The sequence below is a fragment of the Pseudorca crassidens genome, chromosome 16, assembly GCF_039906515.1.
Source record: "Pseudorca crassidens isolate mPseCra1 chromosome 16, mPseCra1.hap1, whole genome shotgun sequence".
NCBI lineage: Eukaryota > Metazoa > Chordata > Mammalia > Artiodactyla > Delphinidae > Pseudorca > Pseudorca crassidens.
In genome coordinates this window covers 28,073,170-28,100,772 of record NC_090311.1, presented here as the reverse complement: position 1 = coordinate 28,100,772, position 27,603 = coordinate 28,073,170, and the positions used below count along the sequence as shown (strand labels likewise).

At 41.4% G+C, this 27,603-nt stretch overlaps 2 protein-coding genes and 2 non-coding genes across 11 annotated transcripts in view; 1 reads left to right on the top strand and 3 right to left on the bottom strand.

The window, feature by feature from the left end:
• The window catches only part of CHUK (component of inhibitor of nuclear factor kappa B kinase complex), a 35,668-nt gene extending 35,159 nt beyond the window's left edge, over positions 1 to 509 (bottom strand). For 3 of the 6 annotated variants that reach the window (XR_010935798.1, XM_067709695.1, XM_067709696.1), the window contains exon 1: positions 82 to 509. Coding sequence is in view for 4 of the 6 variants with exons in the window: in XM_067709695.1 (XP_067565796.1) it covers positions 82 to 494 (413 nt within the window). In the remaining 2 variants the exon portion in view is untranslated. The remainder of the gene's footprint in view (positions 1 to 81) is intronic. The other 3 variants (XR_010935799.1, XM_067709698.1, XM_067709697.1) reach the window with 3 other exon arrangements.
• A 2,160-nt stretch (positions 510 to 2,669) lies between these two features.
• On the bottom strand, positions 2,670 to 27,232 carry CWF19L1 (CWF19 like cell cycle control factor 1). Of its 3 annotated transcripts, none has more exons than XM_067709699.1 (14): positions 27,092 to 27,232; positions 24,177 to 24,261; positions 22,872 to 22,950; positions 21,936 to 22,037; positions 20,294 to 20,508; positions 18,241 to 18,359; positions 15,514 to 15,598; positions 13,749 to 13,889; positions 12,728 to 12,842; positions 11,890 to 11,969; positions 6,825 to 7,034; positions 5,098 to 5,217; positions 4,552 to 4,649; positions 2,670 to 3,106 (listed from the first exon to the last, which is right to left on the bottom strand). In XM_067709699.1, exons 1-14 carry the CDS (start codon positions 27,112 to 27,114, stop codon positions 2,962 to 2,964), a joined length of 1,617 nt encoding a protein of 538 aa, XP_067565800.1. In that variant the 5' UTR covers positions 27,115 to 27,232; the 3' UTR covers positions 2,670 to 2,961. The 3 variants fall into 3 exon arrangements, with proteins under 3 accessions (XP_067565800.1, XP_067565802.1, XP_067565801.1); XM_067709701.1 differs by lacking the exon at positions 27,092 to 27,232 and adding an exon at positions 26,900 to 26,930; XM_067709700.1 differs by lacking the exons at positions 21,936 to 22,037; positions 22,872 to 22,950; positions 24,177 to 24,261; positions 27,092 to 27,232 and having other exon boundaries at positions 20,322 to 20,460.
• On the top strand, positions 3,840 to 3,974 carry LOC137209552 (small nucleolar RNA SNORA70). Its single transcript, XR_010936097.1, has one exon. It is a non-coding gene; the product is annotated as a small nucleolar RNA SNORA70 (small nucleolar RNA).
• LOC137209562 (small nucleolar RNA SNORA12) lies at positions 5,410 to 5,557 on the bottom strand. Its single transcript, XR_010936105.1, has one exon. It is a non-coding gene; the product is annotated as a small nucleolar RNA SNORA12 (small nucleolar RNA).
• Positions 27,233 to 27,603: the final 371 nt, after the last annotated feature.

Here is a 27,603-nt window from a genome sequence, read left to right as displayed (position 1 = left end):
CTCTCACATACTGACAGTCACTGTGTTCCACAGGAGCCCTGACGAACACCCACCGCCGCTCCCTCGCGCGCCCCGCCTCACCCGATGTTGGTACAGGGAAACATTCCCGAAGCCGCCGGTGCCCAGCCGCTCCCGCATCTCCCAGGGCCCGCCCGCGCCCGGCCGCAGCCCCGGGGGCCGCTCCATGGGGCGGGAGGGCTAGAGACCTCAGGTCCCGCCACTGTTCCGAGGCCGGTTCCGGGCTGCCGAGGCTCGCGGGTCTCTCTTCTCGCGAGAGGGTGCGTCACTTCCGGTAACTGCGGCAGGAGGAAAAACCCCGCCCCAACTTCTCCCGGGGGCCGCAGGGGCCCGCAGGAGCCCAGCCGGGGAAATGGTGGTAAGAGGACGCGAGCGTTTTCAATCCATTCTAAGTGCCCCGGGAATTTTCGTGACTGAGAGAACCCACATGTGTTTTTCCAGTCTTCAAAAATATAAGATCCCTCCAAACCCTTCATTCCCTTTAAATCAGTTTCCAAACCAGTCTTTCCCGTATTCGTCTTTTCTAAACGTCACGTCGTCTCCACCCCTGTCTACACTTCACGTTTCTTCAGACCTCTGCCATCTATCCTCCAGCTTCACCACCCGCTGAGGTGGCACTGGCAAAGGCCACCAAGGATTTGAATATTGCGAAATCCGTAGAACTAGAAAGAATTCTGCACTAACAGGCCCACTGATGCATTAGGCTTCATAGTTCTTTTTCTTCTCTTAAATGATTAATCATCTTCCATTGACAGGTCAGCTCTTCTTTTGCTTGACTTCCTATACACCTGTTCCAGGATCTCCCCTATAACCCCAAACAACTCAAGGATGTGACGCTGTTTCGGAGTAAAGAATGCTCCTCCTGACTTCGGGAGCTTTTCCCTAAACGCCCTCACTGAGCTTGTTGTCAGGCATACTCCCAGTTGTGGGTTTGCCAGCTCGGTAGTTCCTCATTGTGGGGATTGTTTCCCATGAGCAATGCAGGGCTGCAGGGGCAAGCTTCCGAATGCTATTGGTGCAACAAGAAGTGTTTGAGTGGCAGATTGCCTTAGAATAGGGGAACCAGCTCCCCGTTTTCACTTTGAGTTCGTTGTATGCTTCACGGAACTTGGGGATCTCATCAATCACTCCAAGATATAACATCAGCATGGAATTAAATTCTCTAAAGAAATGTGTCAGCTGTATTGTGTGGTCATTTGAACCTCACTTGAGATTATGTGCACTTGAACCATCATTTGCGCAGCCCGGCCTATAAGCTACATAGAATTCCAGCTAACACCTTGTGACACATGACTGTGCCACAACAGATGTAGCATGTTGAGACTTCTCAAGGTGGATACAGCATGTGCACCAGAGCAGTGCTACTGGCTGCTCTGAAAGCACTGAATAGGCTTTGGCAGAGCAATGTCTGTTGTCACCAGAATCTCTGAATATTGCAATGAGAATGTTGAACACTGTATGATACAAAACGAGTCGTGTTGTAGTTGTTCATCAGTAACCTGTGTGTGGAATCAGAGATTCTGGTTTCCCATATGTGCTTGCTAGCCATGGAGCTGGAGCATCAGACTTGGAAGTGGCAAATGGTACCTCCAAAAACATGTCCCTTAGAGCTGGGCAGACTACACAGATGATTGTGGCAGCTTGTTCTAATAGTATGAAGCCCTCACTTGCTAGGTGTACAGCATCTAGCTCTGGAGTGTATCTGATTTCCACAGGTGGGGCCAAAATCCCATAATTCTCACTTGGAAGAGCTGCGAAGGGATGCTGAGGACCTGAAGACCCTGAAGCGGCCATCTTCGCAGGAACTGGGTTGTTTCCCATAGTTCACTTTTTGAGGTTTTTCTGAATTAAAAAAAATCCTGGCAGGTTAACTTCAGGCTCCGTAATCTTCAAGTTTGCCAGTTTGTTTTCTTCATGTAAAAAATGGAGGTAATAATACCTACCTCATAGATATTTTGTGAGGATTAAGTAAAACAGTGTCTGGGCCATAAATGTCCAGTATATAGGAGCAATTATTTTTCTTTTGGCTTCCAAGATCTGGCATTCTCCTGTGATCACTCTCTCTCTCTCTCTCTGCTCTTTCTCCATGTACTTATTGGATCACTCTATTTCCGAGCACTCCTTAAATATTGACATTTCTCAGGTAGTCATCTTCAGCTTAGGACTGTATTCACCCTACTTCCATCCATTCTCATAATTTCACCTATGGCCTATACCCTGATGAGCCCCAAAACCCTATCACCAAACCAGATCTCCATGAATTTGTAACTATCAAACAGCAACTAAAACTCAGTATCTAAAGGAGAACTCGTCTTCTTTTTAAAAATCTGCCCCTCCTCTTCCCAATTAGACCGTAAATTCTGGACAACAGGGATCATGCTGGGACATGGCTATACTCCTGGAGCCTGAAAAATGCCTGGCACATAGGAGTTAAGTATTTGCTGAAGGACTGAATGAGCTCTTCTATATCAGTAAGATGACTGCTATAAGAGAAAAATGGCAAAGGCCTTCTCCATCCTGGGTTGTTCAGTGAGAAGCCACCTGTGAGATCCTGGGATAACACCTGGGCCTAAAGCCCTGGCCCCTCCTACTATACACACACACTACTTCATTTCAATGGTTATAGGTAACATGAACGCAAGACACTTCCCAACCATGAAAAAGCATTTGGATTTTATATGATAGTTTAAATATTTTTGAAAATGTTAATAAAAACAAGCTGTACTTGGAGTTTGATGACAGACATGCTTTTAACATAAGATCTTCATCCTAGAATGTGACTTTTTCTAAAAAATATTCAATCTTAGGCCTCTTGCTGCAGGCAGCTTCCATGGGAATACACAAAAAAGAGGCAGGGAAACAGTCCCCGTGGGAGACTGTTGTTTCTCAAAAAACAGGCTGCCATTACATCCTGTGAAGTTCATAAAGTGCTTTTCCCTTTGCTCAGTCATCCAGAGTGAAGTCAAAGGGCTCAAAGTCTTTCCGGAAGTGACGAGCCAGGGTCTCCTCCTCTTCCTTGCTGATCTGACACTGCCTCCAGTCAGACTTGTCAGGAATATTAAGGATAGCTTCACTAGCCAGGACCTCCCTGCAGAAAAAGCACAAAGAAGTCAAAACGGACAGTATCAGTCCAAAACCCACTCTTCCTTCGATTCCTCTCCAGCCAGAGAGCTCCACTCAGCATCACCCAAAGAAGGTAGGCAAATTTCTCTGACTTAAATCATACCATTTTCTCTGCCCTGAGAGCCATCTCTGCCATTCTATCTATCAAAGTCATGCCTGTTATAAGTGACCCGCTCAGGTCTTAGCTCTTCTCGCCCCTCAAATTCCATTTACTTCTCTGAACAACTTGGAACTACATTACTGGTACCTAGAGAAGCAACATGGCACAGTAGAAAGAGGGCAGCCCCTGATATCAGAAATATCAGGGACTGGATTCCATTCCTAGCTCTGCCACTTGCTATCTGTGACTTGAACAGATTACTTCATCACTGTGCCTTGATTTCCTTGCCTATGAAATGCAAAATAAGGGTTTTCTGATGTATGGAGACAACATAATCAAAGCACCAAACTAGCTGTAATTACATCCTGCCTTAAACTCTAGTTCTGTCATCTCGGGCCATTAGTGTGCTGAGGTGAAAAGTCAGGCACCTAGTATCATATCCCACTCTGACTTTCTGCCTCTCTTTCTAGTGCACTGAGGGCTACGTAGGCACAACAGCACAGGCTCAATGTCAACAAAACCACCACATACACAAGCTACCTTCTAAATGCCACTGCTTTATACTTTTACTTATTTTGATATATTAGAAATAACTCCTTTGCAGCCAATTAAGCTGACTGTGCTCTTTTCCCCATGGGGCCCCAGTGTGCAATGACTGCAAACAGCAGCCTTCTTCGTAGCGTATGCAGCCTGTTGCCTCTATGGGTTGCCCTAAGGGACCCTGGAGACAGCCCTTTCCAGTGGACATTCATGACTGGCATGCTGTCCCTGATCTAGGCTCCAGACAGGTATGCACGGTGCCTTGGGAAAGCCCCAGGGCACAGTGGCCAGGGTCCACATTGGCCAAGTCATAATGTCCATCCACAACTGTTCCTGCAGAACAAGAAACATGTGATTGAGGCCCTCCACAGGGCGAAGTTCAAGTTCCCTGGTTGCCAGAAGATCCATGTCTCCAAGAAGTGGTGCTTTATTTTAACTAAGTTTAAATGAATCTGAAAACATGGTGGCAGAAAAGCAGTTCATCCTGGATGGCTGTGGGGTCAAATATATCCCTAATCGTGGCCCCTGGACACATGATGGGCCCTGCACTCGCGAGAGCCTTGGCACCGTCCCCTCCTTACTCGTGCTTTTCACACTCTGCATTGCATTACTGTCATATATGTAAACATCTGACTTGCCCTAAGACTACTGGTTCCTTGGGGCAAGGACTGTTCCTTGTTTGGCTTTTTACTCAACTGGCCATGCAGCCCACTACTTCGTTCAGAGTAGGTCTAGTGAAAATACATTTAAAATAAGAAAAATGTACAAACCTTCCAAACTGCAAAGGAAAATTCTTTTTAATTCTGTGGAAAAGTTTCTCTCCTGTGTCAAGTTCAACATAAAAATATGCTGCTCCTGGCTGTGCAATCTAAAGTAAACAGAGTCATATGAGGACATGCAATAGTGCTTTAAAAGTCAAAAATCCCAGCCCAGCTCTTTAAAGCTTTAATTTGGCAAAGAATTCAGCTTAGAAGCACAAGAAAAAGGATGTGAGCAGATATAAATCCCAAGCCACTTAGTGGAACTAGAGTTTAAAAAGCCAAACTGGCAGATATTACAAAGATCCTCCCAGTAGCACCTACCTTCCTAAGTTCCTGCCTTAGGAAATTTCTAATTTCTTGCTCTTCCCAGGAAAGCATTAAGGCACTGATGTAATACCATCTTCATCTCTAGTCTAATCAATACCCCATGCTCTAGTACCAAATTGTCACCTGCCCATTTAACATTTTTTAAACACCTTTGAGTACCTCAGGCTCAACATGTCAGAAACCAGGTCTTTACTTCTCCTGGAATATGACCTTCCCCTCCTGTTTTACCTGCTTGATGTCTGAGTGCTCTGGGATTTCCAACAGCTCTATTTGTTGCTCCTGTGCCTGAGTAATGAAGGCATCTTTAATGTCATCAGTAGCGCAGCGGCTGAGGGGCACAGGAATGACCTGGGGCGGGGGGGAGGAGCAGGAGAAATTCTTCATGCAGGTCTCAGAGAGCTCATGCCTCCCGCACAGTCCCTGAGACGTAGCAAATCCATCACAGGGGTGGAGAAACACCCCTCAGCAGAGATTCTCCTCAGGCGAGACAGGTCTATGTCAGCCTGTCTGTAAGGACTTAAACTTATGAGCTTGTCTGCCACATGTGGGAGCCCATCTCTGATGTGGGAAAGGCTAGAAAGAGATCTCTTTGTCATTAAGCCTTTGCCAGCTCCTATATAATATATGTGGCAGAGTCAGGCCCATTTGAAAACTTAACAAATGTGCCAGAAAGAAAACCACCACAACGACAATCAAATTATCCATAAGTCTCTGAATTTCTGAGCTGCTAGCCCCAGGCAGGATCTGAGACTATTTCCTACCTCTGAGCTGCCACTCATGCTGAGCTTCACACAAAATACCCACTCTCTTCCAAACTCTATCTATCAAGGCCCACACCTTTCTTGGAACCTTCCTCGACTACCCATTCCTTTTCTCAACAAGGCACTTACTATCTGTGCTATTCACTTGTACTGCCATGCACTACCCTGTGAATCCCTGTAAAATCTCTGGACTTATCACTAGAAACTCTTTAACCTTTTAAATGAATATTATTTAAATATTAATATGAAAATTCATATTAAATATTTTAAATATGAAATCAACTATTTAAATACCTAACCTTATATTAGAATCAAATACTTAAATATTAATTAAAATTAAGTATTAAAATTAACATTATTTGTTGATGGGCACTTGGGTTGTATCCATGTCTTGGCTATTGCAGATAGTGCTGCTATGAACACTGGCACACATGTATCTTTTCGAATTAGAGTTTTCATCTTTACTGGTTATATGTCCAGCAGAGGGAGTGCTGGATCATAGATAGCTCTATTTTTAGTTTTTTGAGGAACCTCCATACTGTTTTCCATAGCAGCTGCACCAATTTACACAACAACCCAAGTGCCCATCAACAGATGACTGGCTTAAGAAGATATGTTTTTTATATATATATATATATATATATATATACAATGGAATATTACTCAGCTATAAAAAATAATGAACTATTGCCATTTACAACAACACAGATAGATGAACCTAGAGAATATCACACTTAGTGAAGTCAGACAAAGAAAGACAAATATTATATGACATCACTGATATGTAGAATCTGAAAAAAAAATACAAATGACTCTATATACTAAACAGAAACAGACTCACAGACATAGAAAACAAACTTATGGTTACCAAAGGGGAAAGGGAGGGGAGGAAGGATAAATTAGGAGTATGAAATTAACAGATACAAACTACTATACATAAAATAGAAAAACAACAAGGATTTACTATGTAGCACAGGGAATTATATTCAATATCTTGTAGTAACCTATAATGGAAAATAATCTTAAAAAAAAAATATATATATATATGTAAAACTGAATCACTTTGCCATATGCCTGAAACTAACACAATATTGTAAATCAACTATACTTCAAAAAAATTAACATTATTTAAATATTTATCAATATCCAGGTCCCCATACAGCCCTTCCAAGTTCTTGGGCAGAGACCACCTACCTGTAGCTGGAGGTGATGGCTCTTATAATTTCTCTCAAATAGAATACATCGTTTGCCTTGACTCTTAAAGAAGCGCCTCAATGTAGCCTTATACTGCTCAACCTCTTCCACCACCTCTGCTGAAAGCTCCACCACTGACTGGTAGTGTCCAATGGGCAGGATGAGGACATGGTCATCAGATAAGCCTCCTTTGGCCAGGGCAAGATAGCACTGAAGAGGAAGCACACAGAAGTGAGACATCAATACTGCATGTGTGATTCTTCAGGGAGAAAAGCCTCTACAGAGCGTGAGTCCAAGGGTGTGGGAAAAGTGCTCAAGAGGCTCTCAGTAGAAATTCTCCTCTTAAAAAAATCTAATTTTAGAGGTTATAACAACAATGTTGTCAAGCACCTGCTGAAGAATGAGATTAGATGCAACAAATTTCTTTTTTTCTGGCTGCACGGCTTGTGGGATCTTAGTTCCCTGACCAGGGATTGAACCCGCACCCTCGCCAGTGAAAGTGTGGAGTCCTAACCACTGGACCGCCAGGGAGTTCCCAGATGCAACAAATTTCTATGCAACTATCAAATGAACTGGGAGCCAATGAGCAGCACGCAGACCGGCTTTTGGCTACAAACACACCAGAGCTGAAGGAGACTGGAACAGACGGTTGGTTTTTCCTCCCAGGCTCTGAACTTGAAAGCAATTTTTCAGTTTATTATCACCCCCAGCCAAAGAAAGATACCACTTCTGACTTCAAATGAACCACTTTCCTTACAGTGACACCCAACCTCACCCCCTAAATACACCTCTTAGGCTCATGAAAAAGGCAAAGATGACGTGATTAGCATCCAGCGTCCCTACAGCCTTAAGCTGCTGACTAACCTCTACAAAATGAAAGCAAACATAACCTAACAGGGAAGGAAGAAGAAGAAACCTCAAACTCAGGTACATCCAAAAAAACTGTAGTTCCCAACAATGGCTGCCGGCAGCTAAACAGCAACTAAAAATATTTCTGTCAAAACCTAAACATGCAAGACTGCTCTACCACTCAGACATTCTTTGAAGGGAAGACACTGAGTGAGTAGAGAAAGGGCCAGTGAATATCAACGCAGGCAAATGAAGGTACTGGAGCTTTAGAAAAACAATCCAAAGTATACTTTTAGTGTGGTGGGTTCAAAGTTAAGGCTGAAGGAAGGAGTCATTTATTTTTCATCTACACTGAGAAAGCCCAATAGAATGACAGGATAAGTATCAGAAACAAACTAAAGCGTGATCATCCTCGATCTCCTTGGCACAGAGGACTGAACACATCTATAGAGTTAATATCCCAGATGACTAAAGTTCATCAAAACCTCATATGTGCTAAAACATTAAAAAAAAATTTTAATAACCATTTTGATTGTGTTTGTTTTAAAAGGTTACTCTAGAAGCCTGAATTTTCTAGCCTTTCCTTTATGTCAGTGGGTCACCGCCATAAACAGCAGTTTTTATACTGTGATGTGCACTGAAGCTACTGAAGTTTCTAGTCTAGACTAAATAGCACCCCCCAAGGCAGTACCTTCTAGTTCTTGTGAATAGTTTCACACTTGGCTGATCTCTTCCCTTCTTTTCAAACTCTCAACTTGTAATCTGTTCTATACTTGAATTATCTCTAATTTTATCTCAAATGTATAAGTAAGACCTGAATGAATATTTCTCCCATAGACAAATGCATGGATTTTGCAATAGTTATTCTGGACTCTTAGCAGCCCGCACCTGCTTTTACCAATTTATAGCCATGGGCCATTAGCATACTTCTATGTATATTCCTTGAGGAAGGCATGGCAAAGACAGAGAAAAAGCCAGGGGAAAGAAGTAATGAAAGGAGATCAAGAGGAGTGGCTACAGAGGGGACTCCAAGCCCTGTGCCAGACACCCACAGGTCACCAGAGGTTCCCAAGAGGTTTCTAACAACAAAGGACAGCACAGGTAAGTGTAAACTTGATTACTAGGTAGGCTCTAGGCTAAAATCATCATGTGACCTCCTACTTGGGGTGCTGGGTTGGGCCACAATCAAAATCTGAGATACTTTTTGCCCCTCTAGCTTTAGGTCAAGATGAGAAGCAAACAGGTTTCCTGATTATCCCCTAGGCTCATACCCTAAGCCAGATACCCTAGGCAATAGAAAGGTACAATAAATGGAAAGGAAAGGCCATCTCTCCTGGAGGCCCAGAGCAGCACGGAGCTAAGTCACCCATTCCAAATCTCTTGTGCCCTGCATGGCATTCTGAACCTATTGTTTCCGAAACAGAAGGCAGTCTGAAGCCTTCCCCCATACCATACCATATGGGAGAGAAGGATAGCATGCACTAATCCAAGGAGGAAACCAAGATCCAAGAGAGTTAATCCAAAAAGGTATTCCTATAAAAAGAAGAGTTTTTCAAGTTTGCGTCTCTTCCCACTGAAGAGTTCATCCACAGGCTCTATGGCCCAGCTGTGTCACAGGCCTTGACCCCATTCATGCTCCCCCTACCGACAGGAGTGTGCCAATATGCAAGACATAAAAATTAAATGTAAATGACTGGGACTCTTCAGTCAAACAATAATGGCAGGAGAGGGATATGACTTCGAGTGTAAGATGACACAGATTCTAGTCAGTCTACAGGAGCCCACAGAAGAGGGCCCTCACTGTCAGGACAAGCTGAGGAAAAGGTCATCCCCAGGAAACAAAATTAGAATAAATCAGTGAAAAATGGATGAAAGTATCTGTCCGCAGAAGCATCACACACTAAGAAATGATTTGTAAATATTTTCCTCAGGAGCCTTGGGAAATAGCCAATTCTAGTCATGGGAGACTAGGGTGCAAATGTTAACCCTGAAAATTAAGCTTCTTTCATTCTAAATGAATGAAAAAGAAGAATAATGGTCTATATGAATCCCAGAGGAATGAGGGTCAAAAACTAATATTATTTAATACCTAATCAAGCCCTGCCCAAGGAAAAGTATCTGGGGAAATCTGAAATAGGATGACTTTACTGTGAGACACACATAGTTCATCAGAACTTTCCACAGCCTGAATAAAATCCTTCTCAAAATCATCCAGTTCTCATAGTCTGATTCAGTGCTTACCAAGCAATCTTGTAATTATTATCTTGGGTTCCCAGATACCCATACCAGGAATGTGGATGTGGGTATTCCCGTCATTAGGAAGCTATATCCTCTACTACTAGGCAAAACTGAGAATTTATCACTTTAGTCTTTTATATAATCAGTGTAAGTCAGTTCCCAACATTGCATAATTATCACAAATAAAAATTAATAAACTCAAGTTTTTAAATCTGAAGATATAAAAAAATGTCAACATTTTTAGCCAAATATGAGTGTAAAGGCAACAGAAGACTCCCTTTTTGGGACAAAGAAAATCCTTGTGTTTGTACTTCCCTGGTGGCACAGTGGTTAAGAATCCGCCTGCCCATGCAACAGACACGGGTTCGAGCCCTGGTCCAGGAAGATCCCACGTGCCATGGAACAACTAAGCCCGTGTGCCACAACTACTGAGCCTGTGCTCTAGAGCCCGTGAGCCACAACTACTGAGCCCGCGCGCCTAGAGCCCGTGCTCCGCAACAAGAGAAGCCACCGCAGTGAGAAGCCCGCGTACCGCAACGAAGAGTAGCCCCTGCTCACCTCAACTAGAGAAAGCCTGTGTGCAGCAACGAAGACCCAACACAGCCAAAAATAAATTAATTAAAAATAAAAAAGAAAAGAAAATCCTTGTTTTAAATAGTAATTCAAAAAAGCAACTCATCACCCCCAAGTAGTATGAAATAAAAACATATAAAGTTCAAGAATTACATAAAAACATCACCCTAGGAGAGCCATACCTATTTGTCAGAGAGGAGGGAGAGAAGGAGCAATCTTGTGAAACTGGCTCTACTAAACCACAGGAGAATTGCTATAGTTGCTCTAGTCAAAAAGATAGAAAATAACAAATGTTGGCAAAGGATGTGGAAAAACAGAAACCCTCATACATTGCTGGAGGGAAAACAAGATGGTACAGCCATTTTGAAAAATAGTTTGGCAGTATCTTAAAAAGTTAAACATAGGGCTTCCCTGGTGGCGCAGTGGTTGAGAGTCCGCCTGCTGATGCAGGGGACACAGGTTCGTGCCCCAGTCCGGGAAGATCCCACATGCCACAGAGCGGCTGGGCCCGTGAGCCATGGCCGCTGAGCCTGTGCATCCAGAGCCTGTGCTCCGCAGTGGGAGGGGCCACAACAGTGAGAGGCCCGCGTACCGCAAAAAAAAAGTTATACATAAAATTACAAGCAATTCCACTCCTTAGGTGTCTATCCAAGAGAAATGAAAACATACGTTCACACAAAGACATGTATGCAAATGTTCATTAATAGCCATAAAGTGGAAACAACTCAAATGTCCATCAACTGACGAATAAATAGACAAAATGTAGTATATCCATACAACGGAATACTATTTGACCAGAAGGAATAGAAAACTGACACATGCTACAACATGAATGAGCATCAAGAACATTATGCTAAGTAAAAGAAGCCAGACACAAAGACACTGTACGATTCCATTTATATGAAATGCCCAGACAGGAATGAAGACAAAAAAGACTAGGGGTTGGGCTTCCCTGGTGGCGCAGTGGTTGAGAGTCCGCCTACCGATGCAGGGGACACAGGTTCGTGCCCCGGTCCGGGAGGATCCCACATGCCACGGAGTGGCTGGGCCCATGAGCCATGGCCACTGAGCCTGCGCGTCCGGAGCCTGTGCTCCGCAACAGGAGAGGCCACAACAGTGAGAGGCCCGCATACCACACACACAAAAAAAAAAAGAGACTAGTGGTTGCCTGGGGCTGTGGGTGGGTATGGAGACTAACTGTAAATGGGCATGAGGAATCTTATTGGAGTGATGAACATGTTCTAAAACTATTATGTGATGGCTGTACAATCAGTGAGTTAACTAAAAATCACTGAATTGCACACTTAAACTAGGTAAATTTTATGATATGTAAATTATGACTCAATAAAGTTAACAGAAAACAAACAGGTGTCTCCTCTGTAAAAGGTTCATGGAAGTAACTCACATGTGTGCCAATGCTGACCACCAAATGCTTTTCCACTTCAGGGCTGGCAAGGCAAAACCAGCAGGGTCCTGGAGGCTGAGCTTCATGTGGAAGAAAGACAAATGTTACCATGGTCCAAGCACTCCAGCACATAACCACCCTATAGAATTCAGCCTTGTCTGATCTTTGCAACCTGCAAACACTGATATGTACACAGTACTGCCACAACGGACTGTGTCTGCTGTGCTCCCACTATGACCCCTGCCCCCATTACCATTATCAATGAAACTAAACCTCTATTAAAAGTTCTGAATTTGTAACCAATCCACAGGCAGGTGATCCATGTGATAACCATATATTGACTAAAGTAGCATGTAACTGGCAACTAACTGCAATGAGAGAACACTCAACTGGGTGTCTGGAGCCCTAATTCTAGTTCTAGTCATGCCAGCAGCTATCCACATGACCCTGGGAGTACGTGTACCCTCCCGAAGTCAGCCTCTTCATCTTTGAAACAAGGGGGTGGAGAAAGAGGATCTCAATGTAATAGCTGTAAGTCTTTTCTACCAGTTTGATTATTCTATTATTTTATAAACCCAAACTGGTTTTGTAGGCTCTTAACCTTACGTTTACAGACATGATGGAAAGGAGCTTTTTCCATAGTTCTGACAGGAATAGCCTCAGACAGCCTCAAAGTCAGGCCACCTTTGCATTCTTTTATTTTTCTTATTGGTCCTAATGATTCAATATACAATCTTCTTCTGCCAAAAGAGGCTCTCTTAGCAATGCTGCTTCCCAAACAAGACCCAAAATAACAGTTTTTGCTCACATAAGAAACCTCTGGAACCAAGGTACTTACGAAGTTTGCGAGGCTGCTTTGGGTGAGGAGAAGACTTGCTATCTCTGCCTGTAGATGAACGCTTCCTTCCCTGCTTTTCATTTAAATCAAAGAAAAACTGACAGGCTGAATCTTCCTGGAACAGCCAAAGGTAGAAGAGTAAATGTTATTAAACTAACCTTTAGACAAGTAGCCAACCATCCACATACAAGGGAATGTTCCTGCCATGTCATGTCTTTCCTCCCTGCCCTTTCTGCCTATTCTAGAGAAGAAAAATATTTTCCCAATCCTGATGCCTGGACTCTCAGTCATACCTCTCAACACTTATCCAAGCTACCACCAAATTTATCCCTTTGGAAAAGTGAATTAAAATGCAAGTTATACAGCAACTCTTGCCTAAAACAGAATAGCATGAACCCACCCACATTCCTTTCCCTTTCTCTCTCAGTAGGGCCATGGTGCAGTCTTACAATTTCACAGATCAAACAATTCTGAGTTTTAATTAAAAAGATAAGAAAAAAAGTCTGAGAAAGTAGACAATGCATACTAGTAAGGAAACTTGACATTCCTTGCTTTAGTGAAGGGAAAACGAATTTCAGAAAAGTCTGCTATTAAGAAATTTCTTCAGAGTAAATCTTATTCACCTATACCACTCATTATAAAATCACAAATTACATTGCTACCAAGCAGTTGGGATCTTTGCCTGAAGAGTTAAGAACAGAGAATTAACTTTAGACAAGGAAAGACTCTACATGTGTAACCCCAACATATGAACCAAGTTTAGACAATGAAAGACTAAAAATATGAAACTGTTAACCCCAAAATATAATTAAAAAAACAAACAAAAACAAAACAAAAAACACATTGGGCTTACTGGAAATCTACTAAGGCTTTCTAATCACCAGCATGATTTCCCAAAGGAAAGAAAAAGATTTAGATTCGAGGGATTAAACTTGCCTTATGAATTAAACTATAACCAGGAAAAGGACACCTGTAATGGGCAATCCTGCCCAGAAAATGCCACCTCTCAGTCAGAACATACCTCAGGGGCAGGAATCTGCTTTCCTATGGATGCTTGCTTCACAAACTTTCTGTAAGGGTTTTCAGTGACATCTGGAGGCTGTTTTACCAGTTCTGCTACATCCATTAGTTTCATAGGAACAATACTGAATGCATAAAGATACTTTGGGAGAAGAACAACATAATATTAAGGGAAATACTGTTTGTGCAAATGTAACCAACCTATTTTATTATAACATTTCACACAAAGCTTCAGAAACTGAGTAAGATTAAAGAGCAGCAACCAGCCCATCTGTGGTTCAGAGAATCCACAGCAATGCCGTTTCAGTGATCCCTGCAGGGGCAAACCAAGGGCTGATGAAGTAACAAGCAACTAATCAAAGCCCAGCCCTTACACAAAACAACTATCACTGCAAGGCCCAGAGGGACTTGCTCCATAACCCTTGAAGACAAACTGCTTCTGTCTCTGGGTCCTTTATCTTTGTGCACTTTGTCCATAGTCACTGCACTGCCCTTCTTTTTTTCTAATGAAAACTGAATTGGACAACTTAGTGTTTCCCTCGGATTTTATACAATTTCTGCTGTATATGCTGATAGATTTTCTTAGGGATTAGTAGCAAAGAAATAAATACTCACATAAATATCTAAAACCATGGACTAATGGCACAGATACTGAAAACTACGTGAGATATGAATAGATGCTTAACCTCACTACTGATCAGGGAAATACAACTAATTAACAATGATACACAACCTTCTTATATCATAATGGCAAAAAATGTTAATAAAAATTTGACACTACCCATTGAGAAAACAGACTCATACACTGCTGGTAGGGGTGTAAACTGGAACAAAATTTTGAAATGAATTTACTAATACTTTCCAAATTTTAAAATGTGCATATTCTTTGAGTGAAATATGCATTGCTTAGGGTTAAGGCTAACATGTCCCTGAAAGTAAAGCAATAGACTAAAAATACTGTGAGTGATGCTCCGTCTTGAAAGGGCAGTTTAAAAAAAGGAAGAAAGGAAGGAAGGGAGGGAGGGAGGGAAGGAAGTTAAAAAAATTACAAATCTAAACTTGCTAAGAATGCATTGGGCCTAAAAGTTTAAGATATTATGGAAAAAAACAAAATATTTATCTTTTGCATGTACATTGTTTACGGCATATTATAGTAGGATAATCTTCAGATAATTTATATATTTTCCCACGTGACTGACTGTTCTGATCTTTAGCTATTCCAATCCACAATATCCTGCTTTTGGCCCTACAGAATCAGAAGTGCTCTCAGGGAAGTGAGAACAATATACTTTTCTGGTATACCCTCTTTCATTCACCTGCACTGTTTTCCAGTATAAAGGAGGATTCAAGGTATCACTAAGATTCCCAAAGCCAACGAGGGCTTAGGTAAATCCTTGGGAAGGTTTTATTATTTCTGCTAAATGAAGTTGCTAAAAGAAGCAAAACAAGAGTACCATCTGAGGTCAAACTCATGAAAAATACCCATAGAGACGACCACATGGATGTGGGAAGAAAGACATCATTCATTTGAAATTTTGCCTTTGTTCCACTGGGCCTATTTTCCCAAACCCTTCTCTAAAATCTCCTACAAAGGACCCAAGGAAACCTGACCTTTCATTACCATATTATTATAAAGAGTAAAGTCACTGAAGTACTGGGACATCGCAGTTGGGGAGAAGAGAAGATCTGAATGCTAAACTTGGCAAGAGGAACATTTATCAGGCAGACAATAAATATTAACCAAACACCAAATACTCAAAATTTACCTTTTTCTTTTCTGGATTTCCAACATTTGCCAGAGCTATGAACCTGGTGGCGTGCTGTGCATTTTCCTGCAGAATGATGTGGTTTCTATAACATATTGGAAAGATAATAGGTTACCAACAAACTTTACCTTTTTTTTTTTTTTTTTTCTGGCTGCACCTCGAGGCTTGCGGGATCGTAGTTCCCTGACCATGGATTGAACCCAGCAGTGAAAGCGCCGACTCCTAACCACTGGACTGCCAGGGAATTCCCACCAACAAACTTTACTTTTGATCTGCAATTATGAAATATGTAGACTCCATGGGGCCATGAAAAAAGCACAGGTCCTAAGTCTATCACTACATCACCACCAGTAACATCTCAGATGTTACCTGTCCATCTAGTAGAATAATCACCCCTACTTCCCGGGGCTGCTGTTAGGAAAAAATGAGGTCACGTATTTGAAAAGCACAAAAAACTCTAAATTTGGCTTTAAAAGAGTCGGAAAATTGGCAAAATGTTGATAATTGCTGAAGTAGGTTATGGGTTCAGGAGGGATCATTACACTATTCTCTCTTCTTTTATGTAATAAAAAACTATAATAATGAAAAACAAAGAGAAATGAGTTTTAAGTGGAATGGTAATGCTTCAAATGGTAACACATAGCATGATTTCATTCTCCTAGGAAAAATATAAAAATACATGAGTGTCTATGTTCCCTAGAAAAAAAAGGCCAGTATTTTTATTATGATAGTTATGGGTTTTTGTTACAGCCCTGGTTAAAAAGTTGTACAGGGAAGAGATATGGGAACATATGTATATGTATAACTGATTCACTTTGTTATAAAGCAGAAACTAACACACCATTGTAAAGCAATTATACTCCAATAAAGATGTAAAAAAAAAAAAGTTGTACAGGGTTTTTTGCTGTTTTTTTTTTAACAGCTTTATTAAGATCTAATTCAAATACCATACAATTCACCAGTTTTTAGCATATTGACATATACTAAGCCACTACCACTATCTAATTTTAGAACATTTTCATCATCTAAAAAAGGAAACCCTGTATCTATTAACAGTCACTCCCCATTTCCCTCCAACTAGCCCCTGGCAACCGCTAATCTACTTTTTATCTCTATGGATTTGCCTATTCTGGATACTACAGATAAATGGAATCATGTAATATGTGGTATTTTGTGTTTGGCTTCTTTTATTTAGAATAATCTTTTCAAGGTTCACACATGTAGCTTTTATCAGTACTCCATTCCTTTTACTTACTGAATAACATTCCATCATATGGATATACCACCGTTTATTTACCCATTCATCAGGTGATGGATATTTAGGTCATTTCCTCATTTTGGCGATTATGAATAATGCTGTTATGATCATTTGTGTACAAGTTTTTTGTGAACCTATGTTTACATTTCACTTGGAATAGGAGTGGAATTGCTGGGTCATATGGTAGGCAAATGCCAAGTATTTTTGCAAAGCAGCTGTACCATTTTACATTCCCACAGCAAGGTATGAGGGCTTCAACTGCTCCACATCCTCATCAGCACTTATTATTTGTCTTTTTGATTATAGCCATCCTAGTGGGGTGAGAAGTGGTATCTCATTGGTTTTGATTTGGATTACCCTAATGGCTAATGATGCGTGAGCATCTTTTCATGTGCCTATTGGCCACTGGTTTATGTTCTTCAGAGAAATGTATATTTGGATCCTTAAAAGTTTTGAGTGGCTTATTCCTATAACCTTTCTGTTTTTAGTGCATGGTTTCAGAGAACAAGAGGTTTTTCTGGAATGCATATATGGAGATATAAAAGAAAAATCCGTAGTACCTATGGTTATATCTTAGGCTGTGGGATTATAGGGAAAGGGCAGGTTATATTCTTCTTTTTGCTCACCTATATTTTTTGAACTTTCAACAACACATATATTGCTTTTGTATATTAAAAAAAAAGATTTTTATAAATCATTTTAGGGATTACCCATGCCTTTAAAGTGAAGATCTTTCAGAGTTAACTTTACTTAGCTCTATTACTTATAAAACACTGGTTTTATTTTCTCTGTAATACATCCTTTAAAAACTCCATCTCCAAGCTATACTGAAAAAAGAGAGAGAGAGAAAAAATTGATACAAGTTCTTGATTCCTAAATTGAAATACTTCTTAGGTGATTATCCTGAGTTTAAGACTATACAAGGGGGCTTCCCTGGTGGCGCAGTGGTTGAGAGTCCGCCTGCTGATGCAGGGGACACGGGTTCGTGCCCTGGTCTGGGAAGATCCCACATGCCGCGGAGCGGCTGGGCCCGTGAGCCATGGCCGCTGAGCCTGCGCATCCGGAACCTGTGCTCTGCAATGGGAGAGGCCACAACAGTGACAGGCCGCGTACCGCAAAAAAAAAAAAAAAAAAAAAAAAAGACTATACAAGGAGTAACCGTTTAACCTGATCAAAACAGGACTTACTGTACATCAAGCTATGATAGTTAAACAGCATTGTTATGTCAGTCCCTCAAACCTTTAAGGGGCTTTAAATGATACATTGGATGATACAGTATCATCCAATCCCTTGTATTTCAAATTAGGAAACCAAACTCAGAGAATTGGAATGATTTGAAAGTCACTCATTTCATGCCTGAGTAACTAAAAGAAACCAAGATATTATATGGCTGAAATGAACATGAGAAGTTTACACAGAAAATCCAGGCAAATTCTTCAAAAAAACAAAAAGAATGAAATGCTACTCACCGATATGGAAGCCTCTCATAGTAAGTCTTTTCCAATGCAGCAAAATGATATCTTGGTTTCAAGCCTGTGGCAAGACTGGAGATCAAATCAGAGCCACATTTTTTGGTATCCACTTCTCCCTAGTAAATAGAAACTTAGTCATCATAACAGACCTAAGAGTTATCATGAAATGCAGAGATATAACAAGACACTTTGAAATGTCTTTGGAATATTTATGTGGCTACAATGTGGGCAGCAGGATTTGCGTCATGAATTCCATACTTATGGCATCAGAGAAATCTCAACACATAAGGGGAACTGGGCTATTACAAATGCAGAAATAGGAACAGTTGTTGGAAGCCAGAGGTTAAGGGAGAAGGTAACTCCTCCATACTAATACCCAAAACAAGGTTTATTACAATCTTTTTTTGGAAAGTAAGCACTCTCTCTGGAGCCCACAGACAGTAGTACGTCCATAAGTTGCTTCATTGTGCTCCTGTAGTTCTGACAATGCAGACAGTCATAGTCATTGCAGAAGATCAAAATTAAAAGCTAGCTTTCAGGGCCCCTAGGATCCATAGAATATTTGCCGTAGAACATTCAAGGACTTCATCACATAAGCATACAATCCTTTATTTTGCTTCAGTCAAGGAAGGTGTGGCTTGTGGAAGGGCACAACCGTGCCCTTGTCACAGTTTGTAATACAAAGTCTGTCAAAAGTTAGGTTTGTTCCCAGAGCTTCCATTAACAATAAATTATGTGCTCTCTCATCCATAACATTATTTATGAACTTCATTCTAAGAGAAGGTATTAACTGGAAATAAAGAAATTACCAGAGTTAATTTTCCACTAAGTAAAGCAAAACCTTCCTTTTGTCTTATGCTTGCCTCCTTCAGGTGTCTGCTGAAGGGCAGGGAACTGGCCTTGAGGTTAGTTACAGTACCTTAGGGACTAGTGAGATATACTGTTTTCTCCCCTATAAATACCTTGTATGATTACTTATAAACTTTCATCAAAATCTACTTTAATCAAAAATTGTAAACTTTTTTAGCACTGCTGTTCATTCTTCCTTATAGAGTATCACGTGTCTTTCTCTCATCACCACTTTAGTAGTCTTTCTCTGGATCTTCCCTAGTTCTGCTGTATCTTCTCTACGCTGCAACCAGCACTGCCTCTTGTATACTAGTGGCAGAATAACCATAGGTTTGTGGAAGGGGAAGAAAGTGTTGTCCCTTCTCCCTTCAAAATCCTGACAATGCCTGGTATTTTGTTGGCCTTTTTAGTCATGGACACATTATGTTGAAGTTGGCAGAGTGGTCTACAAGGCCCTTTTCTGGATCATATCTGATAACTCTACATCTAGGAGTTGATATTTGTCCCTAAATGCATTCTTACATTTTCCTTCACTGAAGTTCAGCTGATGCTTTCTGCGCTCACATACAACCTTTCAAGGTCTTCCTTAGGCTGATTTCCACCAAGGTAGCTCCCCATGATAGCTGTCACTCACCAACCTGGTGTACACCCTCTTCCTACAAAAATATTTAGATTGAACGCCATGGCACGCTCCAATACGTTCCAACATTAAAGCTTTCCCATTAGAAAAGTACTAAGTTTTCAATATATTGTTTCCCAACTTTTAGATCACTATCCCCAATCCCATGATGATTCCACCTTTTAAAATATGTTGATAGCCAAAAAGATATAATCTGGAATGGAAAGGGGGAAATAAAACTACAGAGCTGCCACTAGCTATAAATCTCTTCACTGAAAATTAGTGACCCCTCAAAACTTCTTAAGAAGCTTGAGAAAGGGTACTTGAAGCAGAGAATATAATTTTTTTTAAAAATTCATTTATAAGTAAGACTTCAGCATTCTCTCTTCAGTGAATCATGCTTTCATTAAGATCAACTTTTGCTTTGGTCAGCCAATAAGGCTTTAAGTAACCTGAAAAATTCATAAAAGATTTGTACTGAAAGGAACTAAGAGCTGAAATAGTCACATAAAGAGCAAAAAAGCTCAAATTAAGCCACTGCAATTTGCTTTTAGAAATTCCAACTGAACAAATACTACTCACAGAAGAATTCCCAAAGTTCCCCACATACTTGGGCCATGGGGATGTGAGCAAGATATCAACACCCTTAAACTGGGATGTTGACCACAGCGTTGTTCTCAGGGAAATCACATCCTTGGGACTAAAACTGTAACCTGGGACAGGTTCATTTAAGGACTCTGTCCCACTGAGGTACACAATCTGCAGCCCCGAGCTTCCAGTGAAGACACCTTTACGACCTGGGTTCAAAGAAAAATGGACAAGTTTTAGTCAAACTGCTGAATGAAATGTCACTCTGGTGATGAATCTCTTTCCCCATGCCCCACTTCCAGCTCCTAGGTCTCAATGTTGGATGGCTACAACAGTATTCCTGTTCAGTAAGTAAGAGCAGTCCTTATGTGAAGGCTGCTGGAGCCCACAGTCTGATTGCCCCAGGTGCCTTGCAAATGAAAAAACCTAGGAAGCACTGATTAAGAAAAAGGCTTTCTGCCTTCTAGAGACTCCAAAGGGACTAAAAGAAATCTAGACACCTGGATACAGGGAGAGGCACTGAGAAGAAAAAAAAATAATTGCAGCTGTGAGTAAGCTATAGTCTAGAATAAATGTACTCTTCATGAAGGCAGAAGCTTCCAAATGAAGGAAAACATTTGGAAAAAGCAATTACTTGGGAAAAATTAAGAGACTCTGCCATCATCTAAATTTATTCATAGCTTGTGCCCTTGATTCCGTTTCCTTCTTGCTGCCGCCAGAACGCTGGTTCCATCAATTTTCACTTCCCTTTCATCTACTGAGTCTCTTCTTCTCAAATGGTTCTTTCCACATACTAACTCATAAAAGAACACACATACTAACTAATAAAGGAACACACATATTGACTAACAAAGAATAATAAAGTAAAAAAGGAACACACATACTAATAAAAAAACTATAAAAAGAGCACTTATAGCAAAGGAAATGTAGAAGCTTTCTAAAGAAATGAGAGACCAAGAGAGAGGAAATGTGAAGACCAGTTGAGCCATTTTAGATAAAAGTGAGTTGAATGATCCAAGAAGCAGTAGTGGTGGGGGGAGGGGAGCAAGTGGAGAAGAAAAGCAAAATTTGACAGTGCTTTTTACAACAGCCAGACATTGAAAGAACCACTAAGAGTTTCAGGGGGTTGTGGAGGAACAATTTTAACCTGGAATTGAAGAGTGGACCTGGAATCAGAAAAAGGACAAAAGCAGTGAAAAACCCAAGTATCAGCACTAAAAACTTGAGTTTTTCAAAACCTCAGTGAAACCTAGAGCTATAGCAAATTAGGAGTCCAATTAACAAATAAGCTGTGTACATCTAGCAATGTTATATGGTGAGACCACATACATAGAATTTTTTTAACACAATTTATACATGACGTACTTCAAACACTGTAGTCAAATATTTTATTCCTCTAGTTGGCTGAAAGAGTATTATATTGGGTTGTGAAAGTACAAGGAGATTGGGGAGAGGTGGGAGACAACATAGGAAAAATGACATAGTCTTAAAGGTATAGACACTGACTTTAGAAAAAAAAACCCTGATCCCCATTCTCTCAGGCAGTAATGGCAGATGAATCCAGCCACAAATTTCCTTGGAGGCTAATTCCTGGGACACATTATGTTCATTACAAACACACAAGATATCAACTTACCGAGATAAGTAATGTTTTCAGCTAATTCACACCCATCAACATCTTGGAAATATTTTACTGTTTCCTGGTTATTGGCACCCAGCACGTATGTCTGAATAGGAGCTAGTGAGAGAAACAGACATGACACCAGCTATTAGCAGATCTGCTTTGGAACCTGAGAACTGTATCCTCATAGGAAAAACACTTGTAGCAAAAGTAAAGAGTCTGCAATTCTAGGGAATTCCCTGGCACGGGTTTGATCCCTGGTCCAGGAACTAAGATCCCACAAGCCACATGGCATGGCCAAAAAGAGTCTGCAATCCTATACATGGAACACGGTCACCACATAGGATATCCTACAACCAACCTTGTGGCTTGACTATTAAATGGTATCACTAGGCTGATGAAGTAACATCTTAGAGAGGATGGTCAATGTATAGTTAGGAAAACACAGACCCCAAAGAGCTTAATAAAAAACACTGAAACTAGGGGAAAAAAAGAACACATATGGTTGCATTATTCAATTCCTTCCTACTGAGAAGAGAATTCTTTTTCTGGAACTAAATCCAACCAAATTCAAAATGTGAACATTTAGATATATAGGCATTCTTCCCAGGTCAATGCAGAAATCAAAGGCAAACTCTTCAATCACTAATGTGTGAAAAACAACTAGGCAAGAACCATGTAGCCTTGAAACTTTATTAGAAATCATATGTTAAAAATAAGTTCTGGGGCTTCCCTGGTGGCGCAGTGGTTGAGAGTCCGCCTGCCAATGCAGGGGACACGGGTTCGTGCCCCGGTCTGGGAAGATCCCACATGCTGTGGAGCAGCTGAGCCTGTGAGCCATGGCCACTGAGCCTGAGTCTCCGGAGCTTGTGCTCCATAACGGGAGAGGCCACAACAGTGAGAGGCCCGCGTACCGCAAAAAAAAAAAAAAAAAAAAAAAAAATTCTGTACCTTTCTTGATGCCAGTTTTATATTCCTCCCATTCAGCATCTGGAGTGGAGCCAAAGAAATTTCCTACACACAACAGCAGCTAAAATGAGTTTTTTAAACAGATATATGAGATTTTTAAATAATATCAAATAGTACATAATTAATTGATAATAACGTTATTGAGCTAATTATCCTATTTAATGATCTCAGTTTTTTCCTTAATCGATTTACAGAATTTCCTTAATCAATTTACAGAATTTCTAAACATAATTTTTTTACAACAATTGTAGTAGTTACTGATTCTATGAATTCCTAAATTTTGGCTCCCTGGATGTCAAATACAAGCTGGGGAAAGAGACAAGAGGGTCAGGGAAAAATGGAGACATCAACCTTAAAAAATCTCTCTGCAAAATACAAAACAATATTAGATACCCTGAGAGATACAGGGCATAAAGGACACATTTCCTGCTTGTTGTCTTACTCAACCTTTAACCCAATGAACAAATTATCCCCATATCCAGAATACTCTTCTGTACTCTAAAAATTTACAGTCTAGCTGGCAACAACACATAACAATTACATAGGACTCTTTAGTCTGTGAAGCATTTGCACATATGCTATGAGTTCACTCATACCATATACCCATGAAATAGATCTGTGCTTCCCAAACCCAGGGTCAGAATCACTTAGGGAGGTTCTGCTAGTCTGTTTTCAGTTTTGCGTACAGTAATAAAGTAACAAAATTCAAATTCAAAAAAGTATAGAAGGGTCTACAGTAAACACATCTCCCTTCCCACACCACTTTTCAGCTACTAAATTCCCATGCTCAGAAAAGGAATTCGGACTTCCCTGGTGGAGCAGTGGTTAAGAATCTGCCTGCCAATGCAGGGGACACTGGTTTGAGCCCTGGTCGGAAGATCCCACATGCTGCGGAGCAACTAAGCCCATGCACCACAACTACTGAGCCCGTGCTCTAGAGCCCACAAGCCACAACTACTGAGCCCACGTGCCACAACTACTGAAGCCCGCGCACCTAGAGCCCATGCTCCGCAACAACAGCGGCCACGGCAATGAGAAGCCCGTGCACCGCAGAAAAGAGTAGCCCCCGCTCACCACAACTAGAGGAAGCCTGTGTGCAGCAAGGAAGACCCAATGTAGCCAAGAATAAATAAATAAATTTGTATACATAAGAAAAAAAAAGGAACTCAGTCTAACAAAAAAGGAGAGTATGTGTTTGACTGAGAAATGTATAAAGGAGCCCCAACTTTATTTTACTATGTTTGATTACAACAGTCAAATTAAATGCAGTAAAAAGAAACATCTTACATCAAAGTTTCCACTTTTCTTCTGAATTGTTCGAACTCTATTGAATAAAACATCAAACTTTCCTTCCACATCTCCACATGCCAAGCTGCAAACAAGACATAAATGTTAAGGCAATGCAGGACACACAAATAAGCCTGCCAGGTTTGGTATACCCTAGTCTTCCTGGATTAGGGAGATATGTGATCCAGTCTCTGAGGTTACCTGAGAGGTTCACTGCATGTGAACTATTAATGACCACTGGGCAGCTCCACCTAAAGGTCTCACCAATAACTTCACCATATCTAAAATTTAGCTTATCATTTCCTCCAAAATTGAACCAGCTTATTCTCACTTGCCAAGTTTTGTGGCTGAGTCTACTGCCAACTTGGTTACCAAGACCCAAAAATCCCCCATCCAGTCATCGTCTCCTCAATTCCTTTTTGCAAATATCTTTCAAAGTCATCCTGTCCTTTTCGTTTCCACTACCACTATCTTAGCACAGGGCTTCATTCATCCATTCAACAAACACACTCAGGACATCTACGACATGCTTGCTAAGTGCAGTATGCCAAGTACTATGCTAAGGACACGTTAGGAGTATAAAGAAGAGAGAGACTCAGTTCAAGCCTCAAAGAGTACACAATCAGGGAAGGGGAGATACGCTGATAGTTATAAATTTATATGAACAAGGGCAATAATAGGAGGTATGTGTAAAGTGTTATGGGGTAGGGAGATAGAAACTGACAAGACCTGAGGTTTGTAAGGCAGACTGACCCTAAGTTTTGAGGTAACTTGTTCTATAATCTCATTTCTGAGTTTTTATACTTTTGATTTACATGGTTTTTCCACTTCTCATATCATTTTCTTAATGTCTTTTAACTCATCTTGAAATATTATAGTTCTTGTTTTGTCAGTATGTCTTTCTGGTGTTCTTTATTGTCCATACCACTGAACATTTTCAAGGTAGTGAAAATGCGAGTAGTGAAACGATCATATCTGTTTTAGAAAGATCATTTTAGTAACAGACTGAAAGATGGTCTGAAGGAACAAGTGACTATAAGCAAAAATACCAGCAAAGAGGGCAATGTCAAATGAAGATGGGGAGGAGAGAAACAGACGAGAAATTTAGAATTCTGAAGACTTGAACACAAATTGGAGTGGAGAAGTAGGAACGGAGGATAATTACAAGGTTGAGCAACTGAGAGTCCTGTAGTTTATGCAGAGGCAGAATCAGAGAGAAATACGGTGAATCTGGTATTGGATACAACGCAGAGGATATACTTACATTTCCTCTAATACTCTCCCTTCTTCCTGTCCACCCTACGTAAAGCCAGCAGTTTAATGTTCTTTCCTCAAAAACATTAAGACAACTCCACTGCCTGAGGAACCACAGCTTTCCACAAGTTCCTGATCTCTCTTCCCAATGCTTTCTCCAAGTTTCCATAACAGAAACCTTCCCTACTGTCGATCTGATCACTCTCTGTGTCTGCCATTCCCTTGGGGTAGTTATTTCTCCTAACAGTCCCACACTACCCATCTTGAGTCTAAAATTTTCCCATCCTTCAAGGTCTATCACATCTCTAAAGCCTTCCTGACCGCTCAGAAAGTCCTCTTCTCAAAACATCAGAAATCCATATAGCTCCTCAGAGCAATTTCTGTAATAAATTATTACCACTTTCACTTATCTTCTGAGCACCACCTCTTCTAGGAAGCCCTCCAGCCCCTATCAGTCACCAAATCCTGGTGCTCCCACAGGATCCTGCATTTCCTCTCTCATAGCAGTTGTCACATGGAATTATCTCTGTTTTGGGGAGAGCCATTGTCCAGTTTGTACATCATAAGACACCTCAAAGTTCATCATCTCCTCATCTGGGCCCTCTTCCAGTGTTTCCTACCCCACTGAAGAAAGAAATCTAGGACCAGGACAATGCTGACACCTTCTCACTCATAACCAAACCACCTCCAAACCCTGTTGATGTCCTCTCCTTAATAAACCTTGAACCCCCGCACTTCTCCTCTGCCTTTACGCTATCTAATCCTAGCTGTTTTCTACTTTGGCTATAATTTTTTCTTCACGTTGCAACCAGAATCGCTTTCCGAAATGGAAATTTGATCATGCCAAGGCGTTCTTAAACATTCCAGTGATCCAGTAACTTTTTTAGGATAAAGACAAAACTATTAATCAAGGCTCAATCCTCACTACCTTGATTCCTCACATTAATCCAAATACCCTATACACCCTCCCAGAACCGTGAACCTTTTCCTCCTGACATTTATCAGGACCGTAATTCAACATTTATCTGGATTATTTGATTAATATACGTTTCCCTAAACTGTAAGATCCATTAGGGCAGGAACTCCATCTGTGCAACGTCTAACACAGTGCCCGGCACACTGCAATTGTTCAATCAATACTGTTGAATGAATGAATGAATGGAAGTCCTCTCTTCACCATCTCCTCAAAAAGCGCGCCAGGGCAAAGGCCCTGTCTCTCTCTCCTGTCGACCACTGCCCAGAGCCCATCAATGGGCCCCATGCCTACAATTTCTGGCTAGTAAATATACTGCGAGGAGAAACGAAGGGGAAATGATGTCAGAGACCAAGACGGCCTAACATGGAGAAGGCCTGACGCTAGGAGCTTCCTCCTCTCTCAGCGAGTGTCGCCAAGAGTCCCCCTCTTCAGAAGCGAAAACGGCCAGGAAAGAGGCCGGCAGTGGCCAGGCAAAGACGCGATCGAAGCTCACCAGCAGCCGCCGGGCTTCCGCCCCCGCCTTTCTGTCTTTAGAAAACCCCCTCCAGCGCGCGCGCGCGCACACACACACACACACAACCCGCTTCAGGCTCAGGGTCACACACACACATGCTTCAGACTCAGGGTCACTCTCTCTCACACACACACACGCGTGCGCGCGCGCTTCATACTCAGGCTCACTCACAGGCGCAGCGGTTTCTCAGCCATCTGCCCTTATACCCCGGATTGGAACGACCACCGAAAATACGGAAAACGAACCCACGCTCCTCCGGAAAAGGCGGCCGCACTACAATAAGACGTCAGCGCTCCCAGCCAATGAAATCTCAGTTACCTACGGAGAGCGCCGAGGGACAGATGCCTCTCTCAGGTGGTTTTGCCTCGAGCAGGAATCAAGAAACCAGGAGCGTGGAGAAGAAGGGACAAAGGACGAAAAACATTCCGATTGTAATTTTTTACTTGGGGGCAGTTGAAATTATTGAATTGCTAGAAAACTCTCTGTACGGTGTTGGCCCCAACCTAATGATGTAACTCTCGTGGGCAAGACAGACCAAATAAATAAATATTTTTTTAAAAAAAAGAGTACATGGGAAATTTGTAATACACGATTTTATTTTATTTCATTTTTTTGGCCACACCAAGGGCACCTGGGATCTTAGTTCCCCTACCAGGTATGGAACCCGCGCCCCCTGCAAGTGG

Coding starts and splice junctions, on each gene's coding strand:
- CWF19L1 (XM_067709699.1), bottom strand. CDS start 27,114: ATGGCTGAGAAACCGCTGCGCCT. Junction 22,951..24,176: donor AGAAAAGTGGAAACTTTGAT/GTAAGATGTTTC, acceptor AACTCATTTTAG/CTGCTGTTGTGTGTAGGAAA. Junction 20,509..21,935: donor TGAAAACATTACTTATCTCG/GTAAGTTGATAT, acceptor CTTTGAACCCAG/GTCGTAAAGGTGTCTTCACT.